Source organism: Schistocerca serialis, chromosome 8, assembly GCF_023864345.2.
Source record: "Schistocerca serialis cubense isolate TAMUIC-IGC-003099 chromosome 8, iqSchSeri2.2, whole genome shotgun sequence".
NCBI classification, from domain to species: domain Eukaryota; kingdom Metazoa; phylum Arthropoda; class Insecta; order Orthoptera; family Acrididae; genus Schistocerca; species Schistocerca serialis.
In genome coordinates, this window is record NC_064645.1 from 440,426,311 (window position 1) to 440,448,441 (window position 22,131).

A 22,131-nucleotide genomic window follows, 5' to 3' on the forward strand; every position below is an offset into this window, starting at 1 on the left:
CGTGGGAAAAATTATATATAAAAACAAAGATGAGGTGACTTACCGAACAAAAACGCTGGCAGGTCGATAGACACACAAACAAACACAAACATACACACAAAATTCAAGCTTTCGCAACAAATTGTTGCCTCATCAGGAAAGGGGAAGGAGAGGGGAAGACGAAAGGAAGTGGGTTTTAAAGGAGAGGGTAAGGAGTCATTCCAATCCCGGGAGCGGAAAGACTTACCTTAGGGGGAAAAAAGGACAGGTATACACTCGCACACACGCACATATCCATCCACACGTACAGACACAAGCAGACATATTTAAAGACAAAGAGTTTGGGCAGAGATGTCAGTCGAGGCAGAAGTGTAGAGGCAAAGAAGTTGTTGAAAGACAGGTGAGGTATGAGTGGCGGCAACTTGAAATTAGCGGAGATTGAGGCCTGGCGGATGACGAGAAGAGAGGATATACTGAAGGGCAAGTTCCCATCTTATCTACCAACCCAAGTCCAACATAGCCCAGCTGTAACCAACACCTTTTCGCCTTTTTTCATTCCAGATCTCCTGTTTCTTTCCGGTTCACCTTTATCTCTCCCCATATATTTTTATTTTCATTTTCATTTCACCTCATGTTAACACTTTCCACCTTCTAATACCATGTCACCCTCACAACACCCCCACAATGACCCCATTAAGTTTTATTTACATTCCCTCCGCAAACATGCCTTCGCCCTAGCCAGATTACACTCCCATATTCTATTTTCTCAGGCTTGTCTGACATTTGGCATCACCCCCAAAGGCCTTACACTTAAAGTTCCCATCTCTGGCTGCAACCCTTCCTTCCATCAGTCCCTATACCAGTTCCAAACTGAACAATCCATTGCCCTCACCCACCTAATCCTTCACCTACACATCAACTCAGCCAATGAACACACCCGTCAACTCCTATCCTTAATAAAAGTCCTTAATCTTTCCTCTCCCACATCCACACCGGCTGTCCAGAGCATCCTCCTACAGGCCAACCGTAAATTAGAACAGCATGCCACCCTCCACCTCAAAAAACTATCCAATCTCCTGGTTTCCCACCTCCGGAAAGGCAACTCACTCACCCTTCACAACCTTTCCAGCAAACCTCAACCTCCTCTCATTGCACACAAACCCAGTCTCTCCCATCTACTCAATCTCCCACTTCCAGCTCCACTCCCTCCAAAACCTCAAAATTCCGATCAACACAATCTGGAACCACAACACCCTAATTCAGTAGTTAACCTTTCCTCCAAACCTCTCTCCCAATCCGAAACCTCTGTCCTATCCAAAGGCCTCACCTTCAGCCCCACTCCCAGATTCAACCAAACAGCCCTCGTCAAAGATTTACTGTCCTACACTCGTACTCTCTGCTGGAAGTATCACTTTGCCACGAAGAAAAATGATCCTAATCCTACTCCTAATGATCCGACTCCTCAAGACACCATCCAAATTGAACCCTGCCTGGAACAGTTCCGTCCTCCGTCACAGCGGGACCCACCTCCTCTTCCTCAAAATCACCCTCTCCAAACCTTCCAGGAATATCTGACTTCCAGCCTTGCATCTCAATCCTTCTTAAAAAACCTTAATCCTACACCCAACATCACCACTGCTGAAGCCCAGGCTATCCGTGATCTGAAGGCTGACCGATCCATCGTCATTCTTCCGGCAGACAAGGGTTCCACGACCGTGGTACTTGATCGTCGGGAGTATGTGGCTGAGGGACTGCGTCAGCTTTCAGACAACACCACATACAAAGTTTGCCAAGGTAACCCCATTCCCGATGTCCAGGCGGAGCTTCAAGGAATCCTCAGAACCTTAGGCCCCCTGCAAAACCTTTCACCTGACTCCATCAACCTCCTGACCCCACCGACACCCTGCACCCCTACCTTCTACCTTCTTCCTAAAATCCACAAACCCAATCATCCCGGCCGCCCCATTGTAGCTGGTTACCAAGCCCCCACAGAACGTATCTCTGCCTACGTAGATCAACACCTTCAACCCATTACATGCAGTCTCCCATCCTTCATCAAGGACACCAACCACTTCCTTGAACGCCTGGAATCCTTACCCAATCTGTTACCCCCGGAAACCATCCTTGTAACCATTGATGCCACGTCCTTATACACAAATATTCCGCACGTCCAGGGCCTCGCTGCGATGGAGCATTTCCTTTCACGCCGATCACCTGCCACCCTACCTAAAACCTCTTTCCTCATCACCTTAGCCAGCTTCATCCTGACCCACAACTTCTTCACTTTTGAAGGCCAGACATACCAACAATTAAAGGGAACAGCCATGGGTACCAGGATGGCCCCCTCGTACGCCAACCTATTCATGGGTCGCTTAGAGGAAGCCTTCTTGGTTACCCAAGTCTGCCAACCCAAAGTTTGGTACAGCTTTATTGATGACATCTTCATGATCTGGACTCACAGTGAAGAAGAACTCCAGAATTTCCTCTCCAACCTCAACTCCTTTGGTTCCATCAGTTTCACCTGGTCCTACTCCAAATCCCATGCCATTTTCCTTGACGTTGACCTCCACCTGTCCAATGGCCAACTTCACACGTCCGTCCACATCAAACCCACCAACAAGCAACAGTACCTCCATTATGACAGCTGCCACCCATTCCACATCAAACGGTCCCTTCCCTACAGCCTAGGTCTTCGTGGCAAACGAATCTGCTCCAGTCCGGAATCCCTGAATCATTACACCAACAACCTGAAAACAGCTTTCGCATCCCGCAACTACCCTCCCGACCTGGTACAGAAGCAAATAACCAGAGCCACTTCCTCGTCCCCTCAAACCCAGAATCCCCCGCAGAAGAACCACAAAAGTGCCCCACTTGTGACAGGATACTTTCCGGGACTGGACCAGACTCTGAATGTGGCTCTCCAGCAGGGATACGACTTCCTCAAATCCTGCCCTGAAATGAGATCCATCCTTCATGAAATCCTCCCCACTCCGCCAAGAGTGTCTTTCCGCCGTCCACCTAACCTTCGTAACCTGTTAGTTCATCCCTATGAAATCCCCAAACCACCTTCCCTACCCTCCGGCTCCTATCCTTGTAACCGCCCCCGATGCAAAACCTGTCCCATGCACCCTCCCACCACCACCTACTCCAGTCCTGTAACCCGGAAGGTGTACACGATCAAAGGCAGAGCCACGTGTGAAAGCACCCACGTGATTTACCAACTGACCTGCCTACACTGTGACGCATTCTATGTGGGAATGACCAGCAACAAACTGTCCATTCGCATGAATGGACACAGGCAGACAGTGTTTGTTGGTAATGAGGATCACCCTGTGGCTAAACATGCCTTGGTGCACGGCCAGCACATCTTGGCACAGTGTTACACCGTCCGGGTTATCTGGATACTTCCCACTAACACCAACCTATCCGAACTCCGGAGATGGGAACTTGCCCTTCAGTATATCCTCTCTTCTCGTCATCCGCCAGGCCTCAATCTCCGCTAATTTCAAGTTGCCGCCACTCATACCTCACCTGTCTTTCAACAACTTCTTTGCCTCTACACTTCTGCCTCGACTGACATCTCTGCCCAAACTCTTTGTCTTTAAATATGTCTGCTTGTGTCTGTACGTGTGGATGGATATGTGCGTGTGTGCGAGTGTATACCTGTCCTTTTTTCCCCCTAAGGTAAGTCTTTCCGCTCCCGGGATTGGAATGACTCCTTACCCTCTCCTTTAAAACCCACTTCCTTTCGTCTTCCCCTCTCCTTCCCCTTTCCTGATGAGGCAACAATTTGTTGCGAAAGCTTGAATTTTGTGTGTATGTTTGTGTTTGTTTGTGTGTCTATCGACCTGCCAGCGTTTTTGTTCGGTAAGTCACCTCATCTTTGTTTTTATATATAATTTTTCCCACGTGGAATGTTTCCTTCCATTATATTGATATCATTAATTTGAATCCAACAATTACGTTAGTTATTGTCACTGTTGCATTTCGAAATCTTTTCTGTCGTCTTATTTTCCTCCTTCTGTTTTTGCCAGTAGTTTCACTTTGTATTCACCTTCTCCTTTTTACCGTAATCTGCTATACTATTTTATCCCGCCTATATATATACACTCAATTATACGTAACCCACTTCCAAACCATAACCAAAAAAATTTTTTGCCGCTTTCAGCACTACCGCCGCTATAATATCCACCGTTTCTAGTTCACAAACAGCTCCTTTCACCTTTTAAACAACCATTTCGGCCAGTTCTAATAACTTTCGCTTTATTTCCATTTCCGTTTTTCCCACACCACCGATCATTTTTAGCCGCTTCCCACAGGTTTTAACGCGATTATTTCTTCGTCAGACAATTGTTAGTCTCATTTTCATAATCTGCCACCACAATACCACTCCTTTTAATATACTACACGCAGTTTTTTCGAAATTTTCCCGAATTTCTGCGTCCTTTAACGTGTTTTGGCGGCAACACAACCACCTAACCTTTATGCACATCGTTATCTACCAACCCAAGTCCAACATAGCCCAGCTGTAACCAACACCTTTTCGCCTTTTTTCATTCCAGATCTCCTGTTTCTTTCCGGTTCACCTTTATCTCTCCCCATATATTTTTATTTTCATTTTCATTTCACCTCATGTTAACACTTTCCACCTTCTAATACCATGTCACCCTCACAACACCCCCACAATGACCCCATTAAGTTTTATTTACATTCCCTCCGCAAACATGCCTTCGCCCTAGCCAGATTACACTCCCATATTCTATTTTCTCAGGCTTGTCTGACATTTGGCATCACCCCCAAAGGCCTTACACTTAAAGTTCCCATCTCTGGCTGCAACCCTTCCTTCCATCAGTCCCTATACCAGTTCCAAACTGAACAATCCATTGCCCTCACCCACCTAATCCTTCACCTACACATCAACTCAGCCAATGAACACACCCGTCAACTCCTATCCTTAATAAAAGTCCTTAATCTTTCCTCTCCCACATCCACACCGGCTGTCCAGAGCATCCTCCTACAGGCCAACCGTAAATTAGAACAGCATGCCACCCTCCACCTCAAAAAACTATCCAATCTCCTGGTTTCCCACCTCCGGAAAGGCAACTCACTCACCCTTCACAACCTTTCCAGCAAACCTCAACCTCCTCTCATTGCACACAAACCCAGTCTCTCCCATCTACTCAATCTCCCACTTCCAGCTCCACTCCCTCCAAAACCTCAAAATTCCGATCAACACAATCTGGAACCACAACACCCTAATTCAGTAGTTAACCTTTCCTCCAAACCTCTCTCCCAATCCGAAACCTCTGTCCTATCCAAAGGCCTCACCTTCAGCCCCACTCCCAGATTCAACCAAACAGCCCTCGTCAAAGATTTACTGTCCTACACTCGTACTCTCTGCTGGAAGTATCACTTTGCCACGAAGAAAAATGATCCTAATCCTACTCCTAATGATCCGACTCCTCAAGACACCATCCAAATTGAACCCTGCCTGGAACAGTTCCGTCCTCCGTCACAGCGGGACCCACCTCCTCTTCCTCAAAATCACCCTCTCCAAACCTTCCAGGAATATCTGACTTCCAGCCTTGCATCTCAATCCTTCTTAAAAAACCTTAATCCTACACCCAACATCACCACTGCTGAAGCCCAGGCTATCCGTGATCTGAAGGCTGACCGATCCATCGTCATTCTTCCGGCAGACAAGGGTTCCACGACCGTGGTACTTGATCGTCGGGAGTATGTGGCTGAGGGACTGCGTCAGCTTTCAGACAACACCACATACAAAGTTTGCCAAGGTAACCCCATTCCCGATGTCCAGGCGGAGCTTCAAGGAATCCTCAGAACCTTAGGCCCCCTGCAAAACCTTTCACCTGACTCCATCAACCTCCTGACCCCACCGACACCCTGCACCCCTACCTTCTACCTTCTTCCTAAAATCCACAAACCCAATCATCCCGGCCGCCCCATTGTAGCTGGTTACCAAGCCCCCACAGAACGTATCTCTGCCTACGTAGATCAACACCTTCAACCCATTACATGCAGTCTCCCATCCTTCATCAAGGACACCAACCACTTCCTTGAACGCCTGGAATCCTTACCCAATCTGTTACCCCCGGAAACCATCCTTGTAACCATTGATGCCACGTCCTTATACACAAATATTCCGCACGTCCAGGGCCTCGCTGCGATGGAGCATTTCCTTTCACGCCGATCACCTGCCACCCTACCTAAAACCTCTTTCCTCATCACCTTAGCCAGCTTCATCCTGACCCACAACTTCTTCACTTTTGAAGGCCAGACATACCAACAATTAAAGGGAACAGCCATGGGTACCAGGATGGCCCCCTCGTACGCCAACCTATTCATGGGTCGCTTAGAGGAAGCCTTCTTGGTTACCCAAGTCTGCCAACCCAAAGTTTGGTACAGATTTATTGATGACATCTTCATGATCTGGACTCACAGTGAAGAAGAACTCCAGAATTTCCTCTCCAACCTCAACTCCTTTGGTTCCATCAGTTTCACCTGGTCCTACTCCAAATCCCATGCCATTTTCCTTGACGTTGACCTCCACCTGTCCAATGGCCAACTTCACACGTCCGTCCACATCAAACCCACCAACAAGCAACAGTACCTCCATTATGACAGCTGCCACCCATTCCACATCAAACGGTCCCTTCCCTACAGCCTAGGTCTTCGTGGCAAACGAATCTGCTCCAGTCCGGAATCCCTGAATCATTACACCAACAACCTGAAAACAGCTTTCGCATCCCGCAACTACCCTCCCGACCTGGTACAGAAGCAAATAACCAGAGCCACTTCCTCGTCCCCTCAAACCCAGAATCCCCCGCAGAAGAACCACAAAAGTGCCCCACTTGTGACAGGATACTTTCCGGGACTGGACCAGACTCTGAATGTGGCTCTCCAGCAGGGATACGACTTCCTCAAATCCTGCCCTGAAATGAGATCCATCCTTCATGAAATCCTCCCCACTCCGCCAAGAGTGTCTTTCCGCCGTCCACCTAACCTTCGTAACCTGTTAGTTCATCCCTATGAAATCCCCAAACCACCTTCCCTACCCTCTGGCTCCTATCCTTGTAACCGCCCCCGATGCAAAACCTGTCCCATGCACCCTCCCACCACCACCTACTCCAGTCCTGTAACCCGGAAGGTGTACACGATCAAAGGCAGAGCCACGTGTGAAAGCACCCACGTGATTTACCAACTGACCTGCCTACACTGTGACGCATTCTATGTGGGAATGACCAGCAACAAACTGTCCATTCGCATGAATGGACACAGGCAGACAGTGTTTGTTGGTAATGAGGATCACCCTGTGGCTAAACATGCCTTGGTGCACGGCCAGCACATCTTGGCACAGTGTTACACCGTCCGGGTTATCTGGATACTTCCCACTAACACCAACCTATCCGAACTCCGGAGATGGGAACTTGCCCTTCAGTATATCCTCTCTTCTCGTCATCCGCCAGGCCTCAATCTCCGCTAATTTCAAGTTGCCGCCACTCATACCTCACCTGTCTTTCAACAACTTCTTTGCCTCTACACTTCTGCCTCGACTGACATCTCTGCCCAAACTCTTTGTCTTTAAATATGTCTGCTTGTGTCTGTACGTGTGGATGGATATGTGCGTGTGTGCGAGTGTATACCTGTCCTTTTTTCCCCCTAAGGTAAGTCTTTCCGCTCCCGGGATTGGAATGACTCCTTACCCTCTCCTTTAAAACCCACTTCCTTTCGTCTTCCCCTCTCCTTCCCCTTTCCTGATGAGGCAACAATTTGTTGCGAAAGCTTGAATTTTGTGTGTATGTTTGTGTTTGTTTGTGTGTCTATCGACCTGCCAGCGTTTTTGTTCGGTAAGTCACCTCATCTTTGTTTTTATATATAATTTTTCCCACGTGGAATGTTTCCTTCCATTATATAAATCTCATAGAAAGTTTGAAGTGGGGCACACTTGCAGATAGACAACACGCTAAACGGAAGGGCTGCTTACTAAATTCCGAAATCTGATCTTCACTGAGGATGCAGAGCATATATTATTACCACCAACATTCAAATCATACAATGATCACCATTCAAAAACAAGGGAAATTAGAGCTTGTACTGAGGCGTTCAGACAGTCGTTTTTTCCCCTCGTGCGATCTGCGAGTGGAACAGAGGGGGGGGAAATGTGACTTTGGCATGAATTATGCCCTCTGTCACGCACTTCTTGGTGGCTAGCCGAGTATGTATGTAGATGTAGAATCCCATCTGTCGACTGTTGTTATTTTTTGCTCTTTCATTGTCAACTAAATCTCTAAATTCTTTCTGGATAATGTTGTAATGTAGTTTCTTAGTATATACGCACTACCAGTCACTTACGCAAACTGAGAAATCTCACCCACCTCGTCTGTCGTTCCCATGCATTTTAAAGAATTCTGACGACAGGTCAATAAACCTCTCTCTCTCTCTCTCTCTCTCTCTCTCTCTCTCTCTCTCTCTCTCTGTGTGTGTGTGTGTGTGTGTGTGTGTGTGTGTGTGTGTGTGTGTGTGTGTGTGTGTGTGTGAACAGTCACTGGACCTGTGGACATACCATGAACAAATAGCAAACCTTAAACAGCACTGACTGCATGATTCTGCCAAATTCGGAGTTTTTCTGACTATAACCCACCACATCACAAAGCTGAATGAAATGGTGCACTGTTCTGGGTACTTCCGAGAAGGACCAAGCAAAGTCGAGTAACAGGCCGGGCCTTGGCCCGTACAAGGTGCATGCGTGAAGTCTGGCATGCCATGGCCGGCCCTGATGTAAGGCACGCGACATTGCTGCCCCTACTTACAAACCTGAGATCCACTGTTTTGGAACAGACTATAGCTCTTCCCAGATTTGGATCTAGTCTGTTTTTCTTAAAGTAGTAATGGGAGCCTCACATTGATCTGTTGTGGTCACTGCGCGATTGTCGGGCAGACCTTTAGGTTGCTGGGTAAGCACTCAATGGTATTTTGTCTTGTAGAAATCTCTGGCAATGATCAACAAATCTCTTTCTCAATTAACAAAGCTATCTAATCATGGCTGTGTTTGACATTCAGTGCTGCTGCATCAACTGCATGGTTTCAACTTTAACCCTCATATCTCTCCTCCCACTATTAGCCTTATTATCGATGTATCATCACATATGGTGTTCCATAAATGCCATCAGTACAACATTTGGAAGTCTGCTAATGTTTTTTGGTGTACTCTTTTTGGGGGCTTTGCCTCGGTGTACTGGCACCATTTGACAAAGCAATCTTGTGTCATCTCCCCCACACATTAGTCTCCTTTATTGAGCTATACAGATCTTCTACTGATTGTAGTCAAAGATTTTCTAAAGATCTGAATGAAATTTGTCCCAGCTCTCGAGCGTTTCCTCAGTCTCAAACCAACGCTAGGCTGTATTGCTCACAAAAAAAAGTAGCTGTTGCAAAGATGAATTGTGTCATCTCAACCATTATTAGCGAATCCTACTAGTAATTTCATCGGACCCTGGACGTTCTCTCCTGACAAATATACTGGGTGCCCGATAGGCATCTGACTCACTGACATTTTGTACTCCTTGATATCTTGACAGAACAGATCATAAGAGCAATGTACTACACTTTCACGTGCCTGCCTATAAATGTGACAGCTATTGGGTAATATTACTGGAATCACATCAACATCTATATCTGGGATACTCAGCATCTCAACCAAACTATGTCAAATACAATCCAGAATCAAGTGCAATTACAGTAGCAGTATCATCAAGAAGAACAAACATTTCACACAGAAAGCACATTTATTAAGGCCCCACAAAAATAGAGACAGATCTGAAATGTCTCAGTGCTATTTACACATACATAGAATGTTTTAGTAAATCATTATATTCAATAAATAAGTTAGTTCCAGAACCTTTTAGAAATCATGAATCTTACATGATGTGGGAATTGAACTGGTTATTACATGTTGCCAGCCAGTGACAACAACGGCTACACCTTGCCAAATGACAAACAGCATGTAGCAATATTCTGTATACAATACTATCAATTATGTTTCATAAAATACTTCTGACCTGTGTAAAATAATTTGCCCATTCATCCCTTCATTTATTTCTCCTCTTCATGATAAACTTTGTTAAGTGAACACTGGAAGTACTGCGAATTTTACTTGTGTGTTCTGGAACACCCTCAAGAGACTTCACTTTTTAAAATTTGATTTTGTGATTAAGAAGAGAGAGATACCCATCCAGCATAGCTTTCATCAGTCTTCTCTATGAAGAACCATTATGCACCATTCTCTTTTAGCAAAATGTTTGTGAATTAATATTTTGTTTTTCTTTTTACAATTAGTTTTGTGTAGGTGCAGCATGGGTAGCCTAATCAGTGTTTGAGAAGTATCAGCAGCAGGTGACAAATTAGTAGAACGACAAAATTCTCATTCAGAAAGAACAGCAGTACACAGCCTTGCTACTTATTCTGGATTACACGTACAGTAAGGCTCATGATGCAGACTAATTCACGACTCCCCCTGTCTGTCTCTCAATCTGATCTACTCTTAAGGTATTCTCACGGAACGAAAAATTAGTGTCACACAATATAATACCTAATAATTGTGTGTAGTTAGAAGCTGTTGGTCTATGCACATTACAGACAGCTGACACACACACACACACACACACACACACACACACACACACACACACACACACAGAGGAGAGAGAGAGAGAGAGAGAGAGAGAGAGAGAGAGAGAGAGCACGCATTAGCAGTCTATAGCTGCAGCCTCCCTATGTGATGAAGTGACTCTCAGCATGTTGTTGTGAGTGGCTGTTCAGTGCAGGTAAATGTGTCTGGCATGGAAATATTGTATAACTTTCTGACAACTGTTCAGTCTGGCTTCTGTAAAGGATTCTCCACTGATCACTTTAAACATGGCAATGTGGAAAAGCTCCATGTTATCAGATATCGCTTTCAGCATCATCATTGTCACCATTCTCTTTCTCCTCCTCATCCAATCTTGATTCAGTAGGTACATGAAATATCAAAATGCTTTCACAAGCTGTATGTTTATAATGCTTACTGTTCACAGTGAAACTGAGTTGAGGGATGACAATGATATAAATATATTGTAAACAAACATTTCAGAAAATATTCAAAATTTAACATACAGAAGAAACTCAAACACAAAAATTTGACAGCACTAATAAGCGTGCTTTAAGATGGACATAGTACATTTAAGGCCCCACTTTTCACTACCCGCAGCTGGTGATTGCGAAAATTAACAACATGTGTGTGTTTGGCATTTGTAGTAAATCTGCTTGCATTGGTAACCTGCCAAATCCTGTCACCCAACGCAGTACAAAAGAGTTCCCCCCCCCCCCCTTCCATGATCCACTGGCTTATTCACTTCCCCATCAGACACCAAGAAATATACAGAGAGTTAATTATACTAAAACAAATAGCCACACACACGGATCCTTAGCACACCACATTATACAACTAAACAATAAAAATTAAGAAATAAGAAGAACTAAAACACTGTGGAATATACCCAACAGCAAATAATAGCAATAATTTTGTCCAGATAACATATTATGGACAAATTTCTCAACAAACTTACAGTAAGAACTCAAAATGATGTCCCTCTGTGATAAGAGCAGCCTGACATCTCCTGAACACATTACTAAGCACTCGACAAATTTTGGCTGCCGAAATCTGGGAAATGACTAGCCAAATCCTGACTTCCAACTCTTCGAGCATGTGGGGATTGGTTGCATACAATTTGTCTTAACATTCTTCATAGACAAAAATCACACGGATTTAGATCTGGATAACAAGGCCATTCAACTATTATTCTATCATCAAAAATGCTTTGTACTGTCGTCATAGAAGAACTGGCAATGTGTTGTCTTGCACTGCTCTGAATGAAATAGCCAGACATCTTTTCATTAGGTGTTTTCGAGGATACAAATTTTTAAAAAAATCATGATGCATTATATTGTTCTCATACTTGTCAAAAGGTATTGTTTCATGGAAAAATATTGGTCCAATAATTCAGTTGCACTAATTGCACACCATACTCCTGTTTTCACGTCATGTGGAAGTTGTTGATGTAATTCACGATTTTCAGAGCTCCAAAGTCTATTGTTCTGAGAATTTACTTATTCTGACAAATGTAGCCATGCTTAATCAGAAAAAAAAAAAAAATCTCACGATCAACTTCCCGGCATGCACAGACTGTAACAGCCAGTTACAATAACGATGTTGAGCAACAGTGACTGAGTTCAGAGTTGCTCAGTTGATGCATTATCATTATTCAATTTCAGTGTGTACAAAGCTCTGTGAGCAGATGTTCTTGACATCGCTCAGCTAGTTTATTTTCTGTTAAAACACTAGGTTTTCTAGGCCTTTGTTTGTGAACCACAGATCGAGTATCTTGAAATTTCTCCACCAATCTGTGTATCGCCAAATCATTGGGCACATGCACATTGGGAAGTTATTGAATGAATTCAAGCCAACATTCCACACAGATCATGTTTTTGCATAGTTCAACAGAAGAAACCTCACTGATCCTCAATGGAAGCTCGACAGGAAACTCAAAACAAAACACCCGAACACTCAGTCACACAGTACAGAAGACGCAACCAGCATTTCTGTCTGAGGACCAGGCCCGAGACACACAGGCGGGGTAAGTCCCGGACTTAGCGCAGTTGCAATAATGACAGCTAATAAAATTATTTTAAGTGATTAACCTAGACAAAAACTCAAAATAAAACACCATTTAGCTCAGTTTTCACTTTTTCAAGTAGGGCTGTGTTTGAGCACGACTCAAACTGTTTGAATAGTTTACGTCACAGTTCGGCAAATGTTGTATTCTGTCAATCTTTTGATCGGCCCAAGATCTACTGATTTTTGCTGGTACTATATCCATGACCTGTCTTAGTGTCTGTATGGCACTGTGGATTTTAATAATAAAAATAACTGTGAAATACAAACTAAAATTTCTTCTAGAGTATACATCATTTGTAACAACAGTAACTATCTATAAATAAGAGTTTTCAATATTGTTTCTGTCAAATTCTCATGCGTTCACTCATCCAGCAATCTAGTGATGTCTGACCGAGACTGATGCCGCCACTGTGATTTATTCTCACGATAGGAATTACAGTCAGTTTACCACGATATATTTTGTTTGTTACGAATTTAATTTTTCATTAATTTTCTTCACTGTTTCATCTTAATGTAGCAATTTCAAGTAAATTGGTCAAGAATTTTGAAGGAAATCAGTCAAGTACTTTCCGAGACATTTGGTAACAATGTTTCTCCTTTATATATAATTTATTTATTGTGTGTATTAAAAAACAAATACACTATCTCCACCCAAATGTTCATTATGGAATAACGTAGAAATTTCAAGCACGGCCTCCAAGAATTTTTAGTGTTTTTTGGTAACAACCTTTCCTTTTGGCATATTAGGTACATATGTGTTTCATGTCAGATCATAAAATTTCATGTAGACATCAATCTTCCTCTTGTCTTGAAGCTAAAGTGTGCCAAACTTTATCAAAATTGAAATAAAACTGTAGATTTGTGTGAACTGCAAACAAACAGACACACATGTGCTGGGTCTTGCTTTATATACCCCTACCAATGGGTAGCCCCACAAGTGGTGAATTCCCCAACATACCAAAAAGACTGAGTGGTCCACAATGTTCCAGAATGTTCCAAAATATTCGAAAGTGTTCCGAAATGTTCTACAATGATCTGGGATGATTCGGGATGTTCTCAAACATTCTGGATTCTTCCTGAATATTCCAGACTACTACTGAACATTTCAGAACTTCCCATATCATTGTGGAACATTCTGGAACATTTTAGAATGCTCTCAAATACTCTCAAATGTTCTATAAATTTCTAGAGGGCGAAACTTCCCAGCCCTTATATCTTCGAAAGCGCACCCTTCAGATAAAAATGGGAATCTTCTTCATGGATGGAGGGTAGTGGGCTACCACACCACGTAACTACTTTGATCGTTTCTGAGGTTTAGCTGCATGCACGCTGTACCCTTACTTTTGTAATGTATTATACGTACTGATTAATTACTTTGTAATTTAACATTTTGTAAAAGCCTTCTTATGCAACCTTTTAAATGGGCAATGTGAGCAGTGCCACAGTCACTCTCTGTTGAGCATTCACGGAGTCATTCAGAAAAACAGAGCTGAGCCACAGTCAATTAGTTCAGTTCAGTAAACTGCTACTAATTACATGAGGTGTAATTGAAAACTGACTCCACAGAACCTGTGGATGATACTGATCCTAACGAACATTGTAAACAGCAATATGTTCAGTATCTGAGTTAAAATGAAAATAAATGTTCAGCAACTGCAATTTAAACTTTGCGAATATTGTCTTGATTATTATGATTTGTTACAAGTATCTATTCACCCACAAGAACTGCAAAAAAATACAAATTGATATTGTTGCTACTTTGCCTTTGTCCCGCACCAGCACACGGTCGGCATTGTTGTTAACAAATTTGGCATGGTAGTTTAAGGGGGATGGATGCCCCTCCTGCCACCACCCCATTATCACCAGGACGGAATGTGTGTACCCCAACTGTTTGCGTGCAGTGTTATTCATGCGAAAGTTGGCAAAGTTTCGCTAAATGTTACAAATAATGTAACTGAGGCGAGACTTCGCTGGCAACCTGGTATTCATCTAATGGGATGTGGGAAACCACCTAAAAACTACATCCAGTCTGGCTGGTGGCACACCTATCCTCACTGTTAATCAGCCGAGTGGATTCAATCAAAGGGCACGTGCACCTCCCAGTCCCAGGAGCTGCACTTTAACATGCTTAGCTATCCTGACAAGTCATACAAACTGAGAACTAAACAACAAAAATTACCCTGTTGGTATTTTCTGTTACTCTGCCAGGTCTGTCAACAGATACATCAGGCTCACGGGAGAAACATCGATGTGAGCCGGAGAGGACAGTCAGGAATGTTAGGCACTGTGGCATTCTATGTTAATGTCTTCACATGAACTCACACTGACTCTTGTAGATACTGAATTACCAGCAACATGTGAATTAGAAGTTAAAATGGAAAGATAATTAGAGTTCAATGTGTACTTTCACAGCCACAGTGTGTCAAGAGCACAAGCTCAAACTGGACAAGGACCTAGACTATGGATCTGTCTAAAACAAAGATTCCCCAATTGGCTTCAAGTTTTTCAGGGAATCTACCATAAATTGTAACTCGGGATAGCCAGATCAGGATTTGAACCCTATTCCTCCTAAACATATATCTGGTGCCTTCGGCACTGCACTCACTCGGAAAGATTCCACAAAGCTGTTTACACTGACAAACACGTTTTACAGACAAATTTACTGGAATCAACACGTACTTAAAGAAATATATCTAAAAACAAAGAAGATGTGACTTACCAAACGAAAGCGCTGGCAGGTTGATAGACACACAAACAAACACAAACATACACACAAAATTCTAGTTTGTGTCTGTGTATGTGCGGATGGATATGTGTGTGTATGCGAGTGTATACCTGTCCTTTTTCCCCCTAAGGTAAGTCTTTCCGCTCCCGGGATTGGAATGACTCCTTACCCTCTCCCTTAAAACCCACATCCTTTCGTCTTTCCCTCTCCTGCCCTCTTTCCTGATGAAGCAACCGTTGGTTGCGAAAGCTAGAATTTTGTGTGTATGTTTGTGTTTGTTTGTGTGTCTATCAACCTGCCAGTGCTTTCGTTTGGTAAGTCACATCTTCTTTGTTTTTAGATATATTTTTCCCACGTGGACTGTTTCCCTCTATTATATTCATATCATTAATTTGAACCCGTACTTAAAGAAATTTAGAAAAGGTTTGAAATCAGGTTTAAAGTTTATTAGAAGTCCTCTAAGTGCTCTCATTACCAAATCCTGGGTGAGTATAATCTGGAAGTCATACCTCCTGAACTACGTGTCACACTACAATGTAATATAATTTTTTCAGGTACATTCAGCAGTATACGTGAATACTGTCTACAAAATGTGTTGGAAACGGGATCATTAGTAAAGAAGTAATAAATTAAAGTGTCATGTCTGATGCTGACAGTTTAGCCCAGAGCAGAAAAAATGTAGTAAGCGATGAACTTTTTTCCTTTCATTATTGTGGGAGGGTGGGCAGAGGTGGGAGAGCGCATTTGCAGCGGGGAAAAAAGTTTCGCAAAGGTTTGAAATTACATGTAAAGTTTGTAAGATGATGTTAAGCGCTCTCATTATCAAATACTGGATGAATACAATCTGGGTACTTGAGTGCAGAGTTATGATGCCTCAAGACATATACACAGTTTATAGCTGTAATTCTTGTCTTTTTGTGTTAAACCTTTAGTATACGATTATCTCTCTTCATGACTAGATTATGACAACATTTTCAATTTTCAAATTTGGTCAATAGCTATGCAAAATATTGAAAATCAAATCTTTGTTGCCCCTGAAAGTCATTAGGCAGGTAACCTCCAACTGGGACTGTGAACCATGAACCTAGCCATTTAGTAAAACAGATTGCCCGTGGTAACAATGAAGGGTTCTGCCACCTGTTAAAAATATACAGTTATTACAACTACTTGTTTTCTGTGTGTAACTTGATTGGATGTGCAGTTCAAAATTATTTTCCACAACTATAAAGCTGCCTAAAAAACATGCCACTTCCAACTCCGCTGGATTCAACAAAGGCATTATCTCACTAAATACAAACTCACATTACTCTACAAATAGGAATGTGGAACAGTAGCCTACTTCATAAGGCACATAGTAAATCTATTAATAATACTCTTACATTAATAACAGTCTAATAAAATGTGAGTGTATTACCTGACAGATGGAAGCATAGTAGACTGGAAAGTAATGCAGAAAACAGGCAGCAATCTTCGAAGATAGACAGGAGCCATTTCAGGGTCCCCCTTTGGTTCTGAACTCTCTTCTGTTTGCTGCTGCTGCTGCTGCTGCTGCTGTGCCAATTGCTGTGGCTGCTGCTGCTGCTGCTGCTGCTGCTGCTGTGGGGGTAGCTGTGGTGATGGTCGTGGCTGCTGTTCTTGTTCATGTTGGTCCTGCTGCTGCTGCTGCTGCTGCTGCTGCGAGTCTGGTTCTTGTGAGGAGGATTGTGTTTCTGGCTGCTCTTGCTGTGGTTTTGTACCTCCAGGCTCTGATTGTTGGCCCTGATCACGGCTGCTGCCAGCTGCAGCTGCAGGTGCAGGTGCAGGTGCAGATTCCGAAATGCCACCCGCACCCGATGCCTGCGACGACGATTGAGAGTCCGCTGTCGAAGTCCCTGGGTCCTCTGTGGCATCGCGTGTCTCCTGTGGAACCATCCATTCACCAGGACTCTGGAGAATAGCAGCCACCTGCAGAGTAGATCCGTAATAAACATGATACAGACGAGTTTTCGTTCCTTATAACTAATACCTGTGAGATCTCGAGCGCAGGAAATTAATGTTGACCTTACTTCCATTAAGTGGCAGTCACATATCCCAGAAGCAGAAAATACTTCTATGTTTTGTGTTTTGATAGCCTTTATAGTGTTTCTGGATTACAACTTTGCAATTAAATTTCTGTTTTCTTTTTAAATAGAATTTCTTACATCGAGTAAGGAAAGAAAATTCATAACTCCGAAATAAATTTAGATCTGTAAACTGTATTACAGAAAATTTAACTTAACACTTTGGAGAGCCGAGTGGAAGTTGGGTCATCATTTTCTGGATATGCGAGCCACTAGCAGCTCGTAAACTGGACTCGTTTCATACGAGAACAATGTACAGATGTCTCGCTACCTGTCCCTTGACTGGTGTTGCCTTCTGTCGTCAATTTCTAGAATTGTTTAACAAGACATATCAGCAAAAGTAACAGCTGCTGTTGCGAATGGCCGAGTCAATACAATTGCACTGACGCAATTTCGAGTGTGTACTTGTTAGGTTTTGCAGTTTGCTGGAATTATTCTACAAATACGTGATATCTGTTGCGTGAGCAAGAAATTTTGGATGCTCAAGAGGAATAAATTGCTCACTGAATCACCTGACACTTCTTTCGTGGGTGAATAATTATACTTTCTGTCAATCATTTTAAAACTTGTATCTATTAAAGAACTAAAGTAAATATGAAAGATAAATCTTGAAGTTTGGCTCTTTTTTAGTATGTACTGGTGCTGAAAATACATTGATTACATATGTGCCAGTAATGCTTTAAATAACAGCATAAATGGCCAGTTTCCTAGGCTCGGTATTCTTCTAAGTGGCTGGTCTCCAAAGTGTTAAATGTTACTTGTGAGATGGCAAGAAGTATGGCAGAGAGAGGTGAACAAGAAAAAAAAAAATGTTAAATAATCTGTTATTCAGTTTTATGCATGATGTACTTATGTACTCAGGAAGAAATGCACTATGTTACTGTCATGGACATACAGCTAACAGCTTGTAACAGAGAAATATGCCTGACTGCTAATACAGCTAGAGCTGACTGTCAGTAGCCCTACAGGTGACGGGCATGTGAAGCAGAAATGAATTTTCGAAGAGTTTATTTCTTTGCTGTAATATAATATGAAAAATTTACAATTCTATTAAGAAAGGAACTGAGGATTGCTTTTTTAATTTAACAATGCAGTATATTTAACTGTTATTGTGGTAAGGCTGCCCAACTATTCAGTCAGGAGAATTCTCCAGGAACTTAAGTGCATGACACATTCAAGTTCATCAATGCTGTAACAAACATTTGTTGTGCACCCATTCACCTCATTAGTTAAATAGTGAATTTGGAGAGAAGAAGGTTGGGTAGAAAGGCTACCGTTTCCCTATCCATTAATGATGTTATTTAAGCTGGAGCGCAAGCTGGGTCTGAGAAAGATTTGGTAGGATATCGACTAGGGTACTTTCAAACAAAAAATCCCAGAATTTGACTAAATTTTCAACTGGAAAATAATCACCACATTTGAATTTTCATTCATTGGATTCTAACAATTTCAAAGTTGAAGGTGCCAACAAGCCATAAACCTGGCAACCATAATCCAGTCGGAATGAGACAAGAGCCTGGTAAGTGCAGAGGGGACTAGCAAAATCCGTACCCGAAGAGGTGCAGAAAGAGTTAAACTTCCTCATGTAGCTACAAAGCATTTAAAATTAGCTGCAACTTGACATTTGGCTAACGGGCAACATGACGCCGTTGACCAGGTAACACCAATAGCAAGCTGACTTTTCCTACAACACTGCCAGCAGTTCGATTGGCAAAGCACCCCTATTGCCGTGCTGTGGATAAGAAGTACCATGTGGTGTCACACATTAGGTGCACCTGTGTTTGTTAACTCTCATTGTAAAGCGGTATCTTTTGGTGTTCAAGTATTTTACAGTCATCCAGTATTGTGAAACAACATGTTGCCCAGCTGTGACAATTTTTTGCTGCGAAATATTCCTCCAAATTCGACAATTTTAATGAACAATGTGCCATACCAGTCTGTTGTGATGGATAAAGCTCCAACAATGCAGTGGAAGGAAGCAAGTATTTTACTCTTGTAAGTACAAAGAAATGTTCCACGGAATGAAGTTGAACCTGTATAAGGCAGAGTCAATGGAACTTCTAGCTCTATAGAAACCGAAAACTCCATGCTACCACGTTGACGAACTGGCTAACATTAATTGGCATAGTTTAATCATGATTCCTCCATATCACACCCGTTTAAATCCAGTTGAGAATATATGGGCCCAGGTGAAAAGAAGCATGGCAAGAAACAACAGTAAGTTTATGCACAGTGATGATGTGTGATATCATTTGCCAAAATCTTGTTTTGACAACTCAAATCGTTTGAGATACAAGGGATTTATAAATATTTCATTCTGGCTTTTTAGGCTGCCATTAGTGACTGAGCACTTTACACACGCTACACCTTCTTGAGATAAGACAGAGATAGCCTTCCCAGCTTAAAAAATAATCAATATGTTACCTATATCTCGTATGCAGTAACACGACCTACACCTACCACACGCCAAACATAAAATCATAGTGATCCCCATTGTTCATTGCAAACTTTAAGAATGTCCCTTAGAATTTCACCTAACCTCGAAATGTCGCAATAAGTATGACCGTTAACAAAATAATAGGCAGCACATTATAAATCTGATAAATGAAACTATAAGACAACAACGAAAATAATCAACTACTGATAATATAATGTGACTGGATAGATAAAAAAATCTACTCACCAAGCAGCAGCAGCAGTAGCAGCTGCAGAACGAGTGTGCGCGCGCACACACACACACACACACACACACACACACACACACACAAACACACACACACACACACACACACACAAAGGTTTAACTTAGGCAAGCTTTCGGAGCCAGTGACTCCTCCTTACGGCAGAAGAGTTGAAGGGGAAAGAAGAGGGATGGCAAAAGGACTGGAGAGGTTTAGGAAAACAGATACAGTTCAGAAAAGTCACCCAGAACCCTGGGTCAGGGTAGACGTACCAAAAGGGATGAGAAGAAAAGACCGATTGTTGGGGACTGCACTAGAAGAGATTTGAAAACCTGAGAGCTTAACGGTGGAAGAGAGGGTAAAATGCAAGACAGAAACTACTACTAAAACATTGTGCACGAGTTAATAAGAGCGAAAAGCTAAGTTCTTTGTATGTAACAGAATGGGAGGGATGACGGCAAAAAAGAGACAGGTCAGAAAATGAAAGATGTAGGGAACTAAAATGGAGTGAAGAAAGGAGTAGTTACTGTGCAGGAAAGATGAGAGACTGAAGAAATTAATGTAAATTAAGGCCAGGTGGGTGACAAGAACCACAGACATGTTGTAGCACAAGTTTCCAGCTGCAGAGTTCTGAGAAACTCTTGTCTGGGGGAAGAATGCAGATGTGTGTGGTGAAACAGGCACAGAGGTCTTGACTGTCATGTTGTAGAGCATGCTCTGCAACCCCAATCCTAAAACCTTTACAACAGTAAACATGACACTGAACTCTGCTTTGAACAATTCTGGCAGTGATCTCGACTTGACCACCCACAACTTCCTCAGAATCATCCCTTAACAAGCCTTCCAAGAATTCCTCACGTACAGCATTGCTTCACAACCCTTCCTCCTCAGGTCCCTCTACAACATTAGCCTAACGTGTCCTCTGCAAAACTCCAGACTCTACATTCCCTAAAAGCTTATGACTGTCATTATCCTCCCAGCAGACAAAGGCTCTACCACTGTGGTACTTGACTGACAGGAGTGTGTAAGTATAGGTCTGCAACAAGTGTCTCACACCTCTGCATATAGCATCTGCCATCAAGATCCCATCCATGTAATTCAAACTGACCTGCATTTGCTCCTAAAATCCTCAGGTCCCTCACTAGGACTTATACCCCATTCCTTAGAACTTCTTACTCCACCCAAACCACACAGGCCTACCTTTTACCTCCTTCCTTCGATACGCAAACCCAATCACACTGGCCGTCCTACAGTTGATGGCTTCAAAGCACCCACCAAATGTATATCTGCCTTAGTTGATCAACACCTGCAACCCATAGTACAAAGATTTCCCTCCTATATTAAAAACACCAGCCATTTCCTAGATTGTCTGGAATCCGTGCCCGACCCACTTCCTCCACACACCTCGCTTGTCACCACTGATGCCATCTTCCTCTATACCAACATACCTCACATACAATGTCTGTCTGCTACTGAACATTTCCTAAGTCAGTGTCCACTGATACCAAACCTATGACATCCTTCTTGTTCACCTTAATCAACTTTATACTTACCCTTCAACTCTGAGAGCAAATAGATCAGGAGTACAGCCACGGGAAAAAGGATGGCTCCGTCCTATGTCAACCTTTTAGTGGGTTGCTTGGAGGGGGCTTTTCTGAGATCCATAAGCTTTCAGCCTCTGGTTTAGTTTAGATACACTGATGACATCTTTGCCATAAGGACTCATGGTAAGGCTGACATGCTAAAATTCCTGCAATCTCTAAATACTTTCTCCCAATTAAATTTCACATGGTCCTATTCCAAATCCCATGTCACTTTCTTTGATGTTGATCTAATCCTCACTGAAGGCCTGCTCCACACTCCATTCTACATTAAAACTACTAACAAACAACAATATTTACATTTTGACAGTTG

General features: G+C 42.8%; 1 protein-coding gene across 7 annotated transcripts in view; it reads right to left on the reverse strand.

Moving 5' to 3' along the window:
- LOC126416771 (E3 ubiquitin-protein ligase HECTD1) overlaps nucleotides 1-22,131 on the reverse strand; it is a 327,326-nt gene that overhangs the window by 239,555 nt on the left and 65,640 nt on the right. For all 7 annotated transcript variants that reach the window (XM_050084626.1, XM_050084625.1, XM_050084627.1 and 4 more), the window contains exon 12: nucleotides 16,852-17,381. In XM_050084626.1, coding sequence (XP_049940583.1) covers nucleotides 16,852-17,381 — 530 coding nt within the window. The remainder of the gene's footprint in view (nucleotides 1-16,851; nucleotides 17,382-22,131) is intronic.